This window comes from Aegilops tauschii, chromosome 1 (genome assembly GCF_002575655.3).
Source record: "Aegilops tauschii subsp. strangulata cultivar AL8/78 chromosome 1, Aet v6.0, whole genome shotgun sequence".
Taxonomy (NCBI): domain Eukaryota; kingdom Viridiplantae; phylum Streptophyta; class Magnoliopsida; order Poales; family Poaceae; genus Aegilops; species Aegilops tauschii.
This window is the reverse complement of record NC_053035.3, coordinates 321,960,349-321,975,898: the sequence shown is the minus strand read 5'-3', so window position 1 is coordinate 321,975,898 and position 15,550 is coordinate 321,960,349. Positions and strand designations below refer to the sequence as shown.

The 15,550-nt window shown below is 44.6% G+C and overlaps 1 protein-coding gene and 1 pseudogene across 1 annotated transcript; one reads left to right on the top strand and one right to left on the bottom strand.

Moving 5' to 3' along the window:
* Nucleotides 1-7,422: 7,422 nt before the first annotated feature.
* LOC109741658 (probable glycerol-3-phosphate acyltransferase 2) lies at nt 7,423-9,712 on the top strand (annotated as a pseudogene).
* Nucleotides 9,713-10,677: 965 nt separating this feature from the next.
* LOC109741649 (cell number regulator 6) lies at nt 10,678-15,178 on the bottom strand. Its single transcript, XM_020300722.3, has 4 exons — nt 14,915-15,178; nt 14,685-14,799; nt 11,748-12,013; nt 10,678-11,228 (listed from the first exon to the last, which is right to left on the bottom strand). Exons 1-4 carry the CDS (start codon nt 15,044-15,046, stop codon nt 11,001-11,003), a joined length of 741 nt encoding a protein of 246 aa, XP_020156311.1. The 5' UTR covers nt 15,047-15,178; the 3' UTR covers nt 10,678-11,000.
* Nucleotides 15,179-15,550: the final 372 nt, after the last annotated feature.

Genomic DNA, 15,550 nt, shown 5'->3' with positions numbered 1-15,550 from the left:
TGCTATGCATCACCATGATGTTGCGTGTGCGTAGGATTTTTTTTGAAATTACTACGTTCCCCAACAGATTTGATCGTCGGTATCTCAATACCTTGTTCAATCTCATTACCGGCAAGTCTCTTTACTCGCTCCGTAATGCATCATCCCGCAACTAACTCATTTGTTACATTGCTTGCAAGGCTTATAGTGATGTGCATTACCGAGAGGGCCCAGAGATACCTCTCCGACAATCGGAGTGACAAATCCTAATCTTGATCTATGCCAACTCAACAAGTACCATCAGAGACACCTTTAGAGCACCTTTATAATCACCCAGTTATGTTGTGACGTTTGGTAGCACACAAAGTGTTCCTCCGGTATTCGGGAGTTGCATAATCTCATAGTCATAGGAACATGTATAAGTCATGAAGAAAGCAATAGCAATATACTAAACGATCAAGTGCTAAGCTAACGGAGTGGGTCAAGTCAATCACATCATTCTCTAATGATGTGATCTCGTTAATCAAATGACAACTCATGTCTATGGCTAGGAAACATAACCATCTTTGATTCAATGAGCTAGTCAAGTAGAGGCAAACTAGTGACACTCTGTTTGTCTATGTATTCACACATGTACTAAGTTTCCGGTTAATACAATTCTAGCATGAATAATAAACATTTATCATGATATAAGGAAATATAAATAACAACTTTATTATTGCCTCTAGGGCATATTTCCTTCACATACACCCAAGGTGAATGGTTTATTGAATCTCGATCATAGTGATACACATATTCATAATATTGATGCCAAAAAATGCAAAGTTGATAATGATAGTGCAACATACTAGTGGCACTGCCGTTTAGGTCATATTGGTGTAAAGCGCATGAAGAAACTCCATGCGGATGGACTTTTGGAATCACTTGATGCTTGCGAACCATGCCTCATGGGCAAGATGACTAAGACTCTGTACTCCGGAACAATGGAGCGAGCCACTGACTTATTGGAAATAATACATATCGATGTATGCGGTCCGATGAGTGTTGAGGCTAACGGCGGGTATCGTTATTTTCTGACCTTCACAGATGATTTGAGCAGATATGGGTATATCTACTTGATGAAATACAAGTCTGAAACATTTGAAAAGTTCAAAGAATTACAGAATGAAGTGGAGAATCATCGTAACAAGAAAATAAAGTTTCTATGATCTGATTGCGGAGGCGAATATTTGAGTTACAAGTTTGGCCTTCATTTAAAACCATGTGGAATGGTTTCGCAACTCACACCACCTGGAACACCACAGTGTAATGGTGTGTCCGAACGTCGTAACCATACTTTATTAGATATGGTGCGATCTATGATGTCTCTTACCGATTTACCACTATCGTTTTGGGGTTATGCATTAGAAACAGCCGCATTCACGTTAAATAGGGCACCATCTAAATCCGTCGAGACGACACCGTATGAACTGTGGTTTAGAAAGAAACCTAAGTTGTCGTTTCTTAAAGTTTGGGGTTGCGATGCTTATGTGAAAAAGCTTCAACCTGATAAGCTCGAACCCAAATCGGAGAAGTGCGTCTTCATAGGACACCCAAAAGAAACTGTTGGGTACACCTTCTATCACATATCCGAAGGCAAGATCTTTGTTGCTAAGAATGGATCCTTTCTAGAGAAGGAGTTTCTCTCGAAAGAAGTGAGTGGGAGGAAAGTAGAACTTGATGAGGTAATTGTACCTTCTCCCGAATTGGAAAGTAGTTCATCACAGAAATCAGTTCCAGTGATTCCTACACCAATTAGTGAGGAAGCTAATGATGATGATCATGAAACTTCAGATCAAATTACTACCCAACCTCGTAGGTCAACTAGAGTACGTTCCGCACCAGAGTGGTACGGTAATCATGTTCTTGAAGTCATGTTACTAGACCATGACGAACCTACGAACTATGAGGAAGCGATGATGAGCCCAGATTCCGCGAAATGGCTTGAGGCCATGAAATCTGAGATGGGATCCATGTATGAAAACAAAGTATGGACTTTGGTTGACTTGCCCAATGATCGGCAAGCCATAGAGAATAAATGGATCTTCGAGAGGAAGACGGACGCTGATGGTAGTGTTAATATCTACAAAGCTCGACTTATCACAAAAGGTTTTCGACAAGTTCAAAGGTGTTGACTACAATGAGATTTTCTTACTCGTAGCGATGCTTAAGTCTGTCCGAACCATGTTAGCAATTGGCACATTTTATGAAATCTGGCAAATGGATGTCAAAACTGCATTCCTTAATGGATTTCTTAAAGAAGAGTTGTATATGATGCAACAAGAAGGTTTTGTCAATCCTAAAAGTGCTAACAAAATGCGCAAGCTCCAGCGATCCATCTATGAACTGGTGCAAGCATCTCGGAGTTGGAATATACGCTTTGATGAGTTGATCAAAGCATATAATTTTATACAGACTTGCGGTGAAGCCTGTATTTACAAGAAAGTGAGTGGGAGCACTACAACCTTTCTGATAAGTATATGTGAATGACATATTGTTGATCGGAAATGATGTAGAATTTTTTGGAAAGCATAAAGGAGTGTTTGAAAGGAGTTTTTCAAAGAAAGACCTCAGTGAAGCTGCTTACATATTGAGCATCAAGATCTATATATATAGATCAAGACGCTTGATAAATTTTTCAATGAGTACATGCCTTGACAAGTTTTTTGAAGTAGTTCAAAATGGAACAGTCAAAGAAGGAGTTCTTGCCTGTGTTGCAAGGTGTGAAGTTGAGTAAACACTCAAAACCCGACCACGACAGAAAATAGAAAGAGAATGAAAAGTCATTCCCTATGCCTCAGTCATAGGTTCTATAAAGTATGCAATGTTGTGTACAAGACCTATTGTGTACCTCACCATGAGTTTGGCAAGAGGGTACAATAAATGATCCAGGAGTGGATCATAGGACAGGTCAAAATTATCCTTAGTGGAATAAGGACATGTTTCTCGGTTATGGAGGTGACAAAAAGTTCGTCGTAAAGGGTTACGTCGATGCAAGCTTTGACACTGATCTGGATGACTCTAAGTCTCAATCTGGATACATATTGAAAGTGGGAGAAATTAGCTAGAGTAGCCCTGTGAAGAGTATTGTAGACATAGAAATTTGCAAAATACATACGGATCTGAATGTGGCAGACCCGTAGACTAAAACTTATCTCACAAGCAAAAACATGATCACACCTTATTACTCTTGGGTGTTAATCACATAGCGTTGTGAAACTAGATTATTGACTCTAGTAAACCCTTTGAGTGTTGATCACATGGCGATGTGAACTATGGGTGTTAATCACATAAAGATGTGAACTATTGGTGTTAAATCACATGGCGATGTGAACTAGATTATTGACTCTAGTGCAAGTGGGAGACTGAAGTAAATATGCCCTAGAGGCAATAATAAAGTTATTATTTTATTTCCTTATATCATGATAAATGTTTATTATTCATGCTAGAATTGTATTAACCGGAAACTTAGTAGATGTGTGAATACATAGACAAACAGAGTGTCCCTTGTATGCCTCTACTTGACTAGCTCGTTAATCAAAGATGGTTAAGTTTCCTAGCCATAGACATGTGTTGTCATTTGATGAACGAGATCACATCATTAGAGAATTATGTGATGGACAAGACCCATCCGTTAGCTTAGCATAATGATCGTTAAGTTTTATTGCTATTGCTTTCTTCATGACTTATACATGTTCCTCTCACTATGAGATTATGCAACTCCCGAATACCGGAGGAACACCTTGTGTGCTATCAAACATCACAACGTAACTGGGTGATTATAAAGATGATCTATAGGTGTCTCCAAAGGTGTTTGTTGGGTTGGCATAGATCGAGATTAGGATTTGTCACTCCGTGTATCGGAGAGGTATCTCTGGGCCCTCTCGGAAATGCACATCACTAAAGCCTTGCAAGCAATGTGACTAATGAGTTAGTTGCAGGATGATGCATTACGGAACGAGTAAAGAGACTTGCCGGTAACGATATTGAACTAGGTATAATGATACCGACGATCGAATCTCGGGCAAGTAACATACCGATGACAAAGAGAATGACGTATGTTGTTATTTGGTTTGACCGATAAAGATCTTTGTAGAATATGTAGGATCCAATATGAGCATCCAGGTTCCGCTATTGGTTATTGACCGGAGATGTGTCTCGGTCATGTCTACATAGTTCTCGAACCCGTAGGGTTCGCACGCTTAACGTTCGATGACAATTTGTATTATGAGTTATGTGATTTGATGACCGAAGTTTGTTCGGAGTCCTGGATAAGATCATAGACATGACTAGGAGTCTCGAAATGGTCGAGAGGTAAAGATTCATATATTGGAAGGCTATATTCGGACATCGGAATGGTTCCGAGTGATTCGGGTATTTTTCGGAGTACTGGAGAGTTACGGGAATTCGCCGGGTGACGTTAATGGGCCTTATTGGGCTTTAGTGGAGAGAGGGAAGAAGGGCCAAGAGGTGGCGCGCGCCCGCCCACTGCCCAAACCGAATTGGACATGGGGTGGGGGCGCCTCCCCCCTTTCCTTCTCCCTCTCGCTCCTTTCCTTCTTTCCTACTCCGAAAAGGAAACGGAATCCTACTAGGACTTGGGAGTCCTAGTAGGACTCCCTACACTTGGCGCGCCCCTAGGAGGGCCGGCCTCTCTCCATCCCTCCTTTATGTACGTGGGCAGGGGGGCACCCCAAAGGCACTCCAAGATTTGTCTTAGCCGTGTGCCGTGCCCCCTTCCATAGTTACACACCTCGGTCATATCGTCATAGTGCTTAGGTGAAGCCCTGCACCGGTAACTTCATCATCACCGTCGCCATGCCGTCGTGCTGACGGAACTCTCCCTCGTCCTCAACTGGATCAAGAGCTCGAGCGACGTCATCGTGATGAACGTGTGCTGAACACTGAGGTGCCGTGCGTTCGGTATTTGGATCGGTTGGATCGTGAAGACGTTCGACTACATCAACCATGTTACTAAACGCTTCCGCTTTCGGTCTATGAGGGTACATGGACACACTCTCCCGTCTCGTTGCTATGCATCTCCTAGATAGATCTTGCGTGATCGTAGGAATTTTTTTGAATTACTACGTTCCCCAACACTTCACAAGTCCATTGTCACCATAATGGACGGCAAGCTACAAGTATGATTTCTTCGTGATGCTCCACTTGAACTTGCACAACACAACCTTGATTTGATGTCATCCTTCATGGGTTGTATGTGATCCTCCTCTTGACGCAAGCCCATGGAAGCAAACCTATCCCCACATAGAACTCTCACAAAGACCATGGGTTAGTACACAAAGCGCAATGGACAATGCTTACCAAACCGTGAGATCACTTGATCCCACTCGGTGTATCTTCTACGCTTTGTGTGATGAAAAACTTGAATCACTCTCTGTATTTAGTCTTGATCAACCTTGACTCTTTCCAACTCTCTTCATTTGAATGATGGCTTGAAGGTAAACATGAATGACACACAATCTTCTTCTTCAAGACATGCTTGCAATAAGCTCAATACTCACATGACCAATCTTTGGATAATTCCTTAACAACACCTTGGTCAACACATAAACTCCTTGAAACCAACACATGGACTTCAAGAAATGCCTATGGACAAATCCTTCAAATATAACTCAATGCAACCATTAGTCCATAAAGAATGTCATCAATTACCAAAACCACACATGGGGGCACCGCATGTCCTTTCACACTTCCTTGCAGCAATTAGTGGTAGCACAGTAATATGATAATAGTGACCGCAAAGCAACAGTAATAGTAACATCAGTAGCAGAAAATTTGTATTAAAGCATAGGCATGGAGTAATGATGGATATTCATATGAGATTCAATATGTAAATGTCATAATGTAGAGCGATGCACAATAGTTTCAATTCATCAATCATATATAAACATGTATTCCGTATATAGTCATATGTGCTTGCGGTAAGAATTTGCATACCATTTTTTATCCTACCCCTGTGGTAGTGGGTCCTAATGGAAACTAAAGGTAATTAAGATGCTCGTTTTAATAGAGAACCGGAACAAAGCATTAACACACATTGAATACATGAACTCATCAAGTTAAAATCACCCCCGTCGATATCCCAAGTCATGGTCACCTTGGGGTTCTAAGGTTCAAAACAATAACAGGCGCATACAACTTGCAGGTAAAATAAAAAGCGTAAATATATTCATAAAAGCAACATGTTCAGATCTGAAATTATGACACTCGGGTCCTAGAGACAATCATTAGGCATAGCAACATCAATCTCAGAACATACTGGATACTAGGGATCAAACCCTAACAAATTGATTACATATGAAATCTTATCCATCTCCATCTACCTCCAGTATGCCTACAAGGGGATTACTCACATATGATTGTGAGCATCATGGAATTGTTGATGGAGAAGGGTTGGCGATGATGACAGCGACAGATCTCTCTCTCTCTCTCTCTCTCTCTCTCTCTCTCTTTGGAGCCATGAACGGACTCTAGATTAGGGCTCCTGACGAAGAACAGGAGGTGACAACGGCTCCATATTGTAAGACACGATGAAACTTTCTATCTCATTTTTTCTCAAAGGAAGTGAATATATTGCGCTAGAATTAGGTCAGAGAATGTCCAAGGGGCCCACATGGCCAGGTGGCGCGACCTGGGGGTGGCCGCGCCACCAACCCATGTGGCCACCCCTGGCCTTTCTCTGGTGGATTCTAGTTCCGGTATTTTTCATTTATTCCAAAATAATTCTTCGTAAATTTTCATTAAATTCCTAGAATTTTTTATTTTTGCATAAACAAACAACAAAGGTAGTTCTGCTGAAAATAGCGTCACCCGGATTAGTTTCACTCAAATCATGGAAATTACGAGAAAAAACAAGAGCAAAAGTGTTTAAAAAAGTAGATACAATGGAGACGTATCACCACCATGTGTGTGTGCTAGACGCTCCCTCTAGATTTCGGTTTTTTATTTTCTGTATGCGTTTTCGGGATTTCAATGGTTTTTTGGGGGGTTTCGATTTTCGCTTGGTTTTCCCTAGGTTTTGAATATTATTTTTGCGAATCACAAAGGTGCTTCTTGAAAAAGGAAAAAATATGTGCTTCCACTAGAAGCATATATTTGCTCTGTGCTTCTCGTAAAGAAAAGAAAATATGTGCTTTCATGGAAGCACAAATTTGCTTTTGCGAGAAGCACAGCTCAGGAAAAAAAATATGCTTTCACGATAAGCACAAATTTACTTCTTGTGAAAGCATATACTTGCTTCTGTGAAAAGTATGCTTCTAAGGGGAAAATATGTGCTTTCACAAGAAGCACATGTTCGCTTCTTGTGGACGCACATACTTGCTTCCGTGAGAAGTGTGCTAAGTGAAAATTTTACGCTTCCACAAGAAGCATAGTTGTGCTTCTTGAAAAGGAAAAAAAAGTGAACGCCGCTACCATTTTTTCGGGCTTCAGATTTTTTTCTTTATTTTTTAAGTACTCATTTTTTTGGTGGCCGGTTTATTCGGTTTTCTTTTTTGTATTCATTTATTTTAGTGTTTCTTTGAATTTTTTTTGTTTTTTCATGAAAAAGTCTTGACCCGATAAATCCAACGGTAAAACAGTTTGGGATTTGGACCACGGTTCAAGAGGTCAAATGTTTTGAATAAACAAATCTACAAAAAAAAACTCTCAGGTTGCGATGGTTGGTGCACATGCAGTGCCTCACTTGTCAGCCTAGAAGGTGGGGGTGACCTTTGCAAGGGGTAACTCTTAACTAGTGATTTTGTTATTTGTTTGTTTTGAATTTTTTTTTTAGAAAGTAAGCTGTTGTTAGCAGTGAAGGGCCGCTTCTAACAAAAGGAAAGGAAGGCCCAAACTGCGGGGATCATCATACCTGAACAACGACTGCTGGGCCTTAAACCCACCAAGTTGACGTGGTGGGCCATACGTGTACCAGTCCATACAATAGCCCCCCACGGGGGACAGCGACTGAACAGGACTCCGATTCCTGGTTCTTCCCGAGCGCGATTAAAATTTGAAGTGTAATACAATAGGCAAGCAAGTAGTCGAGTAGGAATTTCGTTAGGCGCATATATAGCAGATATAAATGCATCTGCACTCTTCGTGGAATAGGAGTTTCCAAGGCACCGCACAACAGATCGAGAAATCGTGAGGCAAAATCACGGTACGTGCGCGGGCGCGCATGGCCATGGCGATGTCAACCGGCGACCGCGTCGTCCACCGCATGCTCAGCCTCCACCGAGTCGTCAAGAGCAATCTGGTCGCCGGTCTCCTCCGGTTGAGCCGGACCGCGCCAACGACGATGGCAGCACCGGCGGTGGCGCCGCCCGCGTGCCTGCTCGGGAACGGCACCAAGACCGTGGTACTCGAAGTCGACGCGCTGCTCCTCAAGTCTTCACCGCCGTCGGCCGCGACGCTGTTCCCGCCTTTCTTCCTCATCGCCGTCGAGGCGGGCAGCTTCGCCCGGGGCCTCCTCCTGCTCGCGCTCTACCCGTTCCTGCACCTCATGACGCACGCGATGTGTTAGAGGCCATGATCATGGTCAGCTTCTGCGGGCTGCGGCGGACGAGGCTGCGAGGATCGGCAGGGCCGTGCTGCCCAAGTACTTCTCCAAGGAGGCGGCGCGCGTGGAGGCGCTGGAGGAGGCGAGGGAGGGGACGACGAGTGAGGTGAAGGTGGCGGCCGTGAGCAGGTCGTTCCCGACGGTGATGGTGGAGGCGTTCTTGAAGGATTACGTGGGCTTCGACGCGGTGATCGGCAGGGAGGTCAAGGCGGGCTATGGATACTTCGCCGGTGTAATGGACGACGGGAACACGTACGCGGAGAGGCTTAGGGCTGCGCTCAAGAGAGCCGAAGAGAACACTACGTACCACTACCCGAAGCCCATGATCTTCCACGACGGCCGGCTGGCGTTCACGCCGACACCGGTGGCCGCGCTCGCCATGTACGTCTACCTCCCCTTCGCCGTCGTGCTCTCCGTCGTCCGCATCGCCATCTACACCCTCCTCCCGCGGCGCATGATAGGCCCAGCCGCCGCGCTCGCCGGCGTGCGGGTGCGCGTCACCGGCGCCCCTCCCGCCACCGCGAACGGCGAGAATGGCGCCTCGGGCGGCCGGCTCTACGCGTGCAACCACCGCACGCTCCTCGACCCGATCGCCATCTCGAGCGCGCTCGGGAAGCCCGTGTTCGCCGTGACGTACAGCCTGAGCCCCCTGTCGGAGCTGCTCTCGCCGATCCCGCTGCTGCGCCTCACCCGCGGCCGCGACGAGGACCGGCGCCGCATGTCGTCGCTGCTGGGGTGGGGCGACGTGGTGGGGTGCCCCGAGGGGACGACGTGCCGCGAGCCGTACCTGCTCAGGTTCAGCCGCTGTTCGCCGAGCTCGCCGACGAGGTGAGCCCCGTGGCGGTGGACGAGCGCTCCACCATGTTCTACGGCACGTCGACGTCGCCGGGCGCCAAGTGCTTCGACTCGGTCTTTTTCCTGATGAACCCCCGGCCGGAGTACTCCGTCCAGTTTCTGGAGCCCGTGCGCACAGACAACCCGCGTGGCAGCATCGAGGTGGCGAACCAGGTGCAGGGCGTGCTGGCCGGCGCTCTCGGGTTCACGCCGACGGCGCTGACGAGAAAGGACAAATACTTGCTGCTCGCTGGTAACGAGGGGGTCGTGTCGACCAAGACAAGCAAAGTCATCTAGGATTGTAGGGATGCTTAGAGTATATACATAGTAGAGTGTTGTTTTATGTTACTGTACATTGACTGCATAACCACATTTTTTGTATGCCGGATTGATGAACTGGGTTTGTTTGGACTTTGGAACGCTAAAGTTTCATATATTTCACATGGGATGGGACACATTATTCATAAGCTGCCTGGATTCCCTGGAAAAATATCTAAGCGCTAGTCAAATTTCTCCTTCGTATAGCTTCTTCCTCTTGCTGCGCTTCGACTCCGGCCGAATTGCTGATCTCCTTGCTACCACACCCTCCCCAAGCTGCCACCTCCACTGGTCTGCCGCGGCACCTGGCCATCCCTCCATCCTCTTCTTCAACGCCGGCAACCCCCCTCCCCGTCCCCCGTGTTGGCCCCGGCTTGGCATCGTCAATTCGCCATGCCCGGCTGCATCACCCCATCTCCGCCTCACCATCTTCTCTTCCCAAAAGGCTTGCAAATAGCAAACACGATTTCATATAAATTTGCAAGAATTTCACGTAAATGCTAATCTACTACTCCCTCCGTCCCATAATACACAGTGTAAAAAACGCTCTTATATCATGGGACGGAGGGAGTACATCAAAGATTTTCCTAAACCTCTTCACATAGTTGTACCATACACTTAGGCCTCCTTTGATTTGTAAGAATATTATAGGATAGGATTCCTATAGGAAAATCTTCATTGGAGCTATTTGGTTTGTAAGAACGGATTTCCTGTGTAGGATTATCCGTCATATTTCAAAGAAAAAGAAAATTAGCACAAACCTTATGGAAAATTTTGTATCCTACGAATCGAATAGCACCTCTTTTCCAACAAAAACTGAGATGTATGACATCTCTTTTCTATTTCTATGATATTCCTATCCTTTGAACCAAAACAGGCCTTAACGTTCATGAACGAGAAGTCAAGAACACAGGCAATGCATAATGTGGATAGAACATAGGACATACCAATCACAAATATAAATATATCCACACATATATTATATGCCCGCGGGCAACATTCTATCATAGGTAGTAATGGTCTCCACACATATATATTATATGCCCGCGGGCAACACTCTATCATAGGTAGTAATGGTCTCCACACATATATTATATGCCCACGGTCAACAATCTATCATAGGTAGTAATGGTCATAAACTAAAATCTGGATCAGCCCAATGTTTCATACGGTACCTGGCAGATGACAGTGATTATTAACAATATATGGTAGTCTCTAAATGGGCTAGCAGATTCCATGTCAGTTTCAGTTCTCATGCTTATCTTTCCTAGAGAGGTATGACCTCCACATCATCATGCTCGGCCTTCGAAGCTTCATTGTCGGATGTGGGAGCGTTGTTCTCGACCATGCTCATCTCTTGCAGCGGCGGCGGGTTGATAATGGTCATTGGAACAACACTGCTTTCTGCGAGGCGGCCTTTCCTTTCACGATGCTCCTGACAGTTCGCGCACCAGGGGAAGCAGCAGTGGACTATGCCAGGAGGGCATGGAGAGTTCTGGTGGAAGCAGAACAATATGTGATGGTTAGCCAAAGGCCCGTGATACTGATGCATGAAACTAAAAGCCCAGCCCGCATATCAAATGCTAGACTTGACAACTGATTAGAATTAGTGACCACAAAACGATACTATACGTGAAAAGGTGGTCAAGGACCCTCCATGCTCACAATGATGAGCAATACAGGGTTGATGAAATGGTCTGATAATTCAATGTATAACCAGCTACCGCCAGTGGACAGTGCCAAGGAAAAATTTCATGACAGTGACAGAAGTTCGCTGGATGACATAACTCTCTCGTCCAAACTACAGAACTTTATTTTAGTGAGGACCAATACACATAACTTTAACCATGCAGTTGCTTCTGGACGCCTGCATACCTGATACAACTATCTCAGATGGAGAATGCAATTGTGTACTTCTTATAGTAGAAACAAATACAACTGTTTGTAGATGTTCTTCTGAATGCGATTTATCATGACACATACAAAGAAAATGGTGGAAGAGAGAAAGAAGTACCTCGAGATGATACCTCCTCTGAAGCTGTAGACGAAAATTACCAGTATATATAGAGCATAACCACCAACCGAACACCAGGCCTTCACCAATCAGGACTGATGTGTCTGGGTCAACACCATGGAATATAGCCGTAAGGATTGCCAATGCAATGCCACCTTCAACACAGACAGCATGGCAAGTGCAGGGTGTTGTCCATGGGATATCTTCTCTAAGGGCCTGAATATTTCGTCCAAACAAAACACAGGGGCAGAATAGTCCAGTCCAGCCTAAAAAAGTAAGAAGATCAGACACGTAAGTGGTTCAGAAGTATCTCAGAATATAGCAGTACTATATATGAAAACTGCACGGACTGAAGCACAAAGGTACAAACATCACAAACCCTATGATGACACAATTTGAATAAGAAGGCCCCATGAATGAAAGTCAGTAATAGACTAAGAGCAATTATGATTAGTAGACACATCCGCAAACTTTATGGTGGTCATTTTAGTGCTTAGATTAATATCAGCAACTCTTCAGTAAACCTGGAGATGGTCCCTCTTGTGATTTAGAGATTCAGCTGCTCTGTGTTCAAGTTCAGAAGAACGGCATAAGGAACATCGGAGCATATTACAAGATCCATCACTACAAGAATTTTTTTTTAAATCCAACCTATGAAAGTCAAGAAAGAAAAAAGAATTAGCTATTCCATTAAGCTTTCAGGTTTCGGCCATGTACGACGCAGTCATTTATGTGCTCAACAGTTTATCACAATTAACACTTATAGTGGGAAAGTGTACACGTACAAGAACTTTCAAACAGATCAAGAAGAAAGACATCTTTAGATCAAAAGCATTGTAGTAAAAGTAAACGTTACAACTGCTAATTTTTGCTTCTTTGAAACAATTTTAGTTGCAAATTCTTTTCAATATGAGCACATTCTCACAACACGTTGATTTTGCAAAGAGCCTAAAAGAGCTAAAATGATAACCAACAGTCAGCTGTAGAAGTGTGTACGGGGCTGTTTGGTTTGTGCCCCAACTTGCCCTGCCAAAATTTTGGCATAGCCAAAGCAAGGGCATGAACAATTTTTTTTTTGTGGTAGTGTTGTTTGCATTGTAGCCATAGCACGCACCATTTTTTTGGCAAAATGGTTGGGTCTCAGTTTGGTTTGTAACCAATTAACATGCCACATATCAGCATCTGAGGTCTTAACTTGAAATTTTTATATAAGCAGCCCATAAATCATGATGATCAAACATTCACAAAAAAGAACAGTAAAGAAAAGTTCAGAGAAGCAGCATGTACAGGCTTTTGACCGAGTGAAACAGACGTACTAGCCGACTTGATCAATACGATCAGAGGAGGCGTATACAAGCTAGCCAGTTAATTTTCCGGCTCATGTAAGACCGAACCATAATACGCGGGAATGCTAGCAGGCTGGCAGCCCATATTTTGGTGGACGAACTCGCCCCACAGCTCGCCCGCGTACTGGCGAGAACTGCATGGGCAAACGCCGGCTGGGTTGGGCAAGCCAAATATTTGGTGTCCAACCAAACAACAGCCAAAACTCATGGGCACGCCAATGTTTTGGCAAGGCCAGCTTTGGCTCAAAACCAAACACACCCTACATTTTGAAGAACTTTTCCAATACGGAAAAAAGAAGGGTCGTCTTTAACAATAAGAACATGATAATCGAAGCCAGACGTTACGACTGCTACTCTTTATTTCTTTCAGACAATGACCAGTGCCTAATCCCTTCCCACATGAGCACATCATCACAGGCTAATTTTACAAAGATAATAGAAGACCAAAAAGATAACAGAACTTCAAATTTGCAAACCATAAAGGTTTGCAATATGATACAAAAAGGTGTATGTGAACAATTAACATTTCAAAATAAAGAAGTACTCCTAAGCAAGCTATAAAAAATTTAAGAAGTACTCAATTTGGACTGTTCAGTCATGAACCTCTACCCCTCTAGTCTAGGTAAAATACTCCTAAATGTAGGGCAGACACGCTTCAGATCGACTCCACATTATAAATTTGAGTTACATGTGTAGTATAAGACATAAATCAGCATCGGGTTGGCTCCAGTTTACAACTGAGTTATATGTGCAATGTAAAATATCAACCATGCTTTTCTCATAGGCATGAGAAAGAATTAATTGACTATATGTTTAGTCTACCATGGTTTGTTCCTTGATTAAGTTCACGGTTGTTAATGAAAAAATGACAGAGAGGAAGAAAATTCAAATTTGCAAAGCATCTCTGTTTGAAAACTGTCTCAACTGGTACCACGTAAAAAGGAGGTCACCAAATTTCTGACTTGCAACTGCTCAGTAAACTAATGTGGAAATATTTCACAATGATCTATGAGCATATAGATATTGTTATAATTTGTAATTAAAATTTAAAAAGAAACATCTTTCGTGCTGAAAAACAGTCTGTAACAAACACATGCAAAAAATGAAAAAAAAACTAAATGAAAAAAAAGAGGAGGATAGGAGGTGTATGCACCATCCTTGTCCAGCACACATGATGTTCCTCTTTTCTTTACTAGAGAGAGATTCACTTGATGTACGGGCTTCATAATAAAAACCTGCGTGTGCTTAATACGCAGGACCGCTAAAGGATTTAAAACTAAAACACCTAGCCTCTGTCGGTGACACTTCAGTAACACTTGAATGCCATGGAAACAAACATCTAGTTGCTGAGTTGTGCAATGTGTGTAATAGCCACAAACCCTGAGCTCAACCACAGCAACACAACCCCATCCTGTGCAGATCCACATGAAAATTCCTGCCAACTCTGGCATATCAGCACATGAGAACTACCACGAATTTTGAAGGTGTGACCCGTCTAGAGCGGGACTGCGGGAGGAAGTAGCAGAACTAGGCTAGGCAGTTGAAGGGGGGACCAAATGCAAAGGCGAGAAGGAAATTCCACGTCACTTACAGCTCTCGGGGTCTTCGGCGCACCCGAAGATGCCGGTTGTCCACGGCTCGTCGGCTGGCGCCCGGTGGCTCTCAGGCAGCACCTGCCCGCACTCGAAGCACTTCATCCGCTCCAGCTATATAGTCACACCGCCCAAAATCAGATCGGAGCATCCCGATTCCCCGAACAAACAATCGCAGCAGCAGCAACCGGAAGAAAACGAGGATCGCGCGAGGAATGGCGAGACCGACCTGCGGGACGGCGACGGGCAGGTTGAGCTCGCCGGGGCGGATGTCCTCCACGCCGGGGCCGGAGGCGGAAGCGTCCTGGTCCTTGGTCAGCTTCACGTACCGCGACGGGTGGCTGCGGCTCGCCTCCGCCATTGCCGTCCTCCCCTCGCTTCGCCCCCGAGGGTTTTTGGGCTGCCGACGAAATGGAGGAGGGCTACGCGGTGGGGAGTGGGGACGGGTGCGAGTGGTGGAGTGAGATCTGGCTCCCGACGCGTCCGACGGTCCACGGTCAGGTCAGGTCAATGACGGTTCATCCGGGGGGCATCACGCAAAGGTCACGTTTACCGTTTTGTTTTAGGACACTTTTTTCTTTCTTTCTTTTTTGTGAATGGTCACATTTTTCTACTAATATTGAACATAGAACATTTTCTGTTTTTATATCTCGTCAGGCAAACACTTTATTCCATCATTTGTGCCAAACAACAAAAAACATGACAGCGAGCAATGTTAAACTGAGAGAACTTGCTATAAAAAAACCCAAGAGAACTCTATGCGGGCCCTATACAGCCGCCACCGCTCCACCCGCTCCCCGCAGGTCAGGCTACGGGTCCCCTTCGCATTTGCATGCCGCTTTGATGGCGAGATGGGTGAATGTAA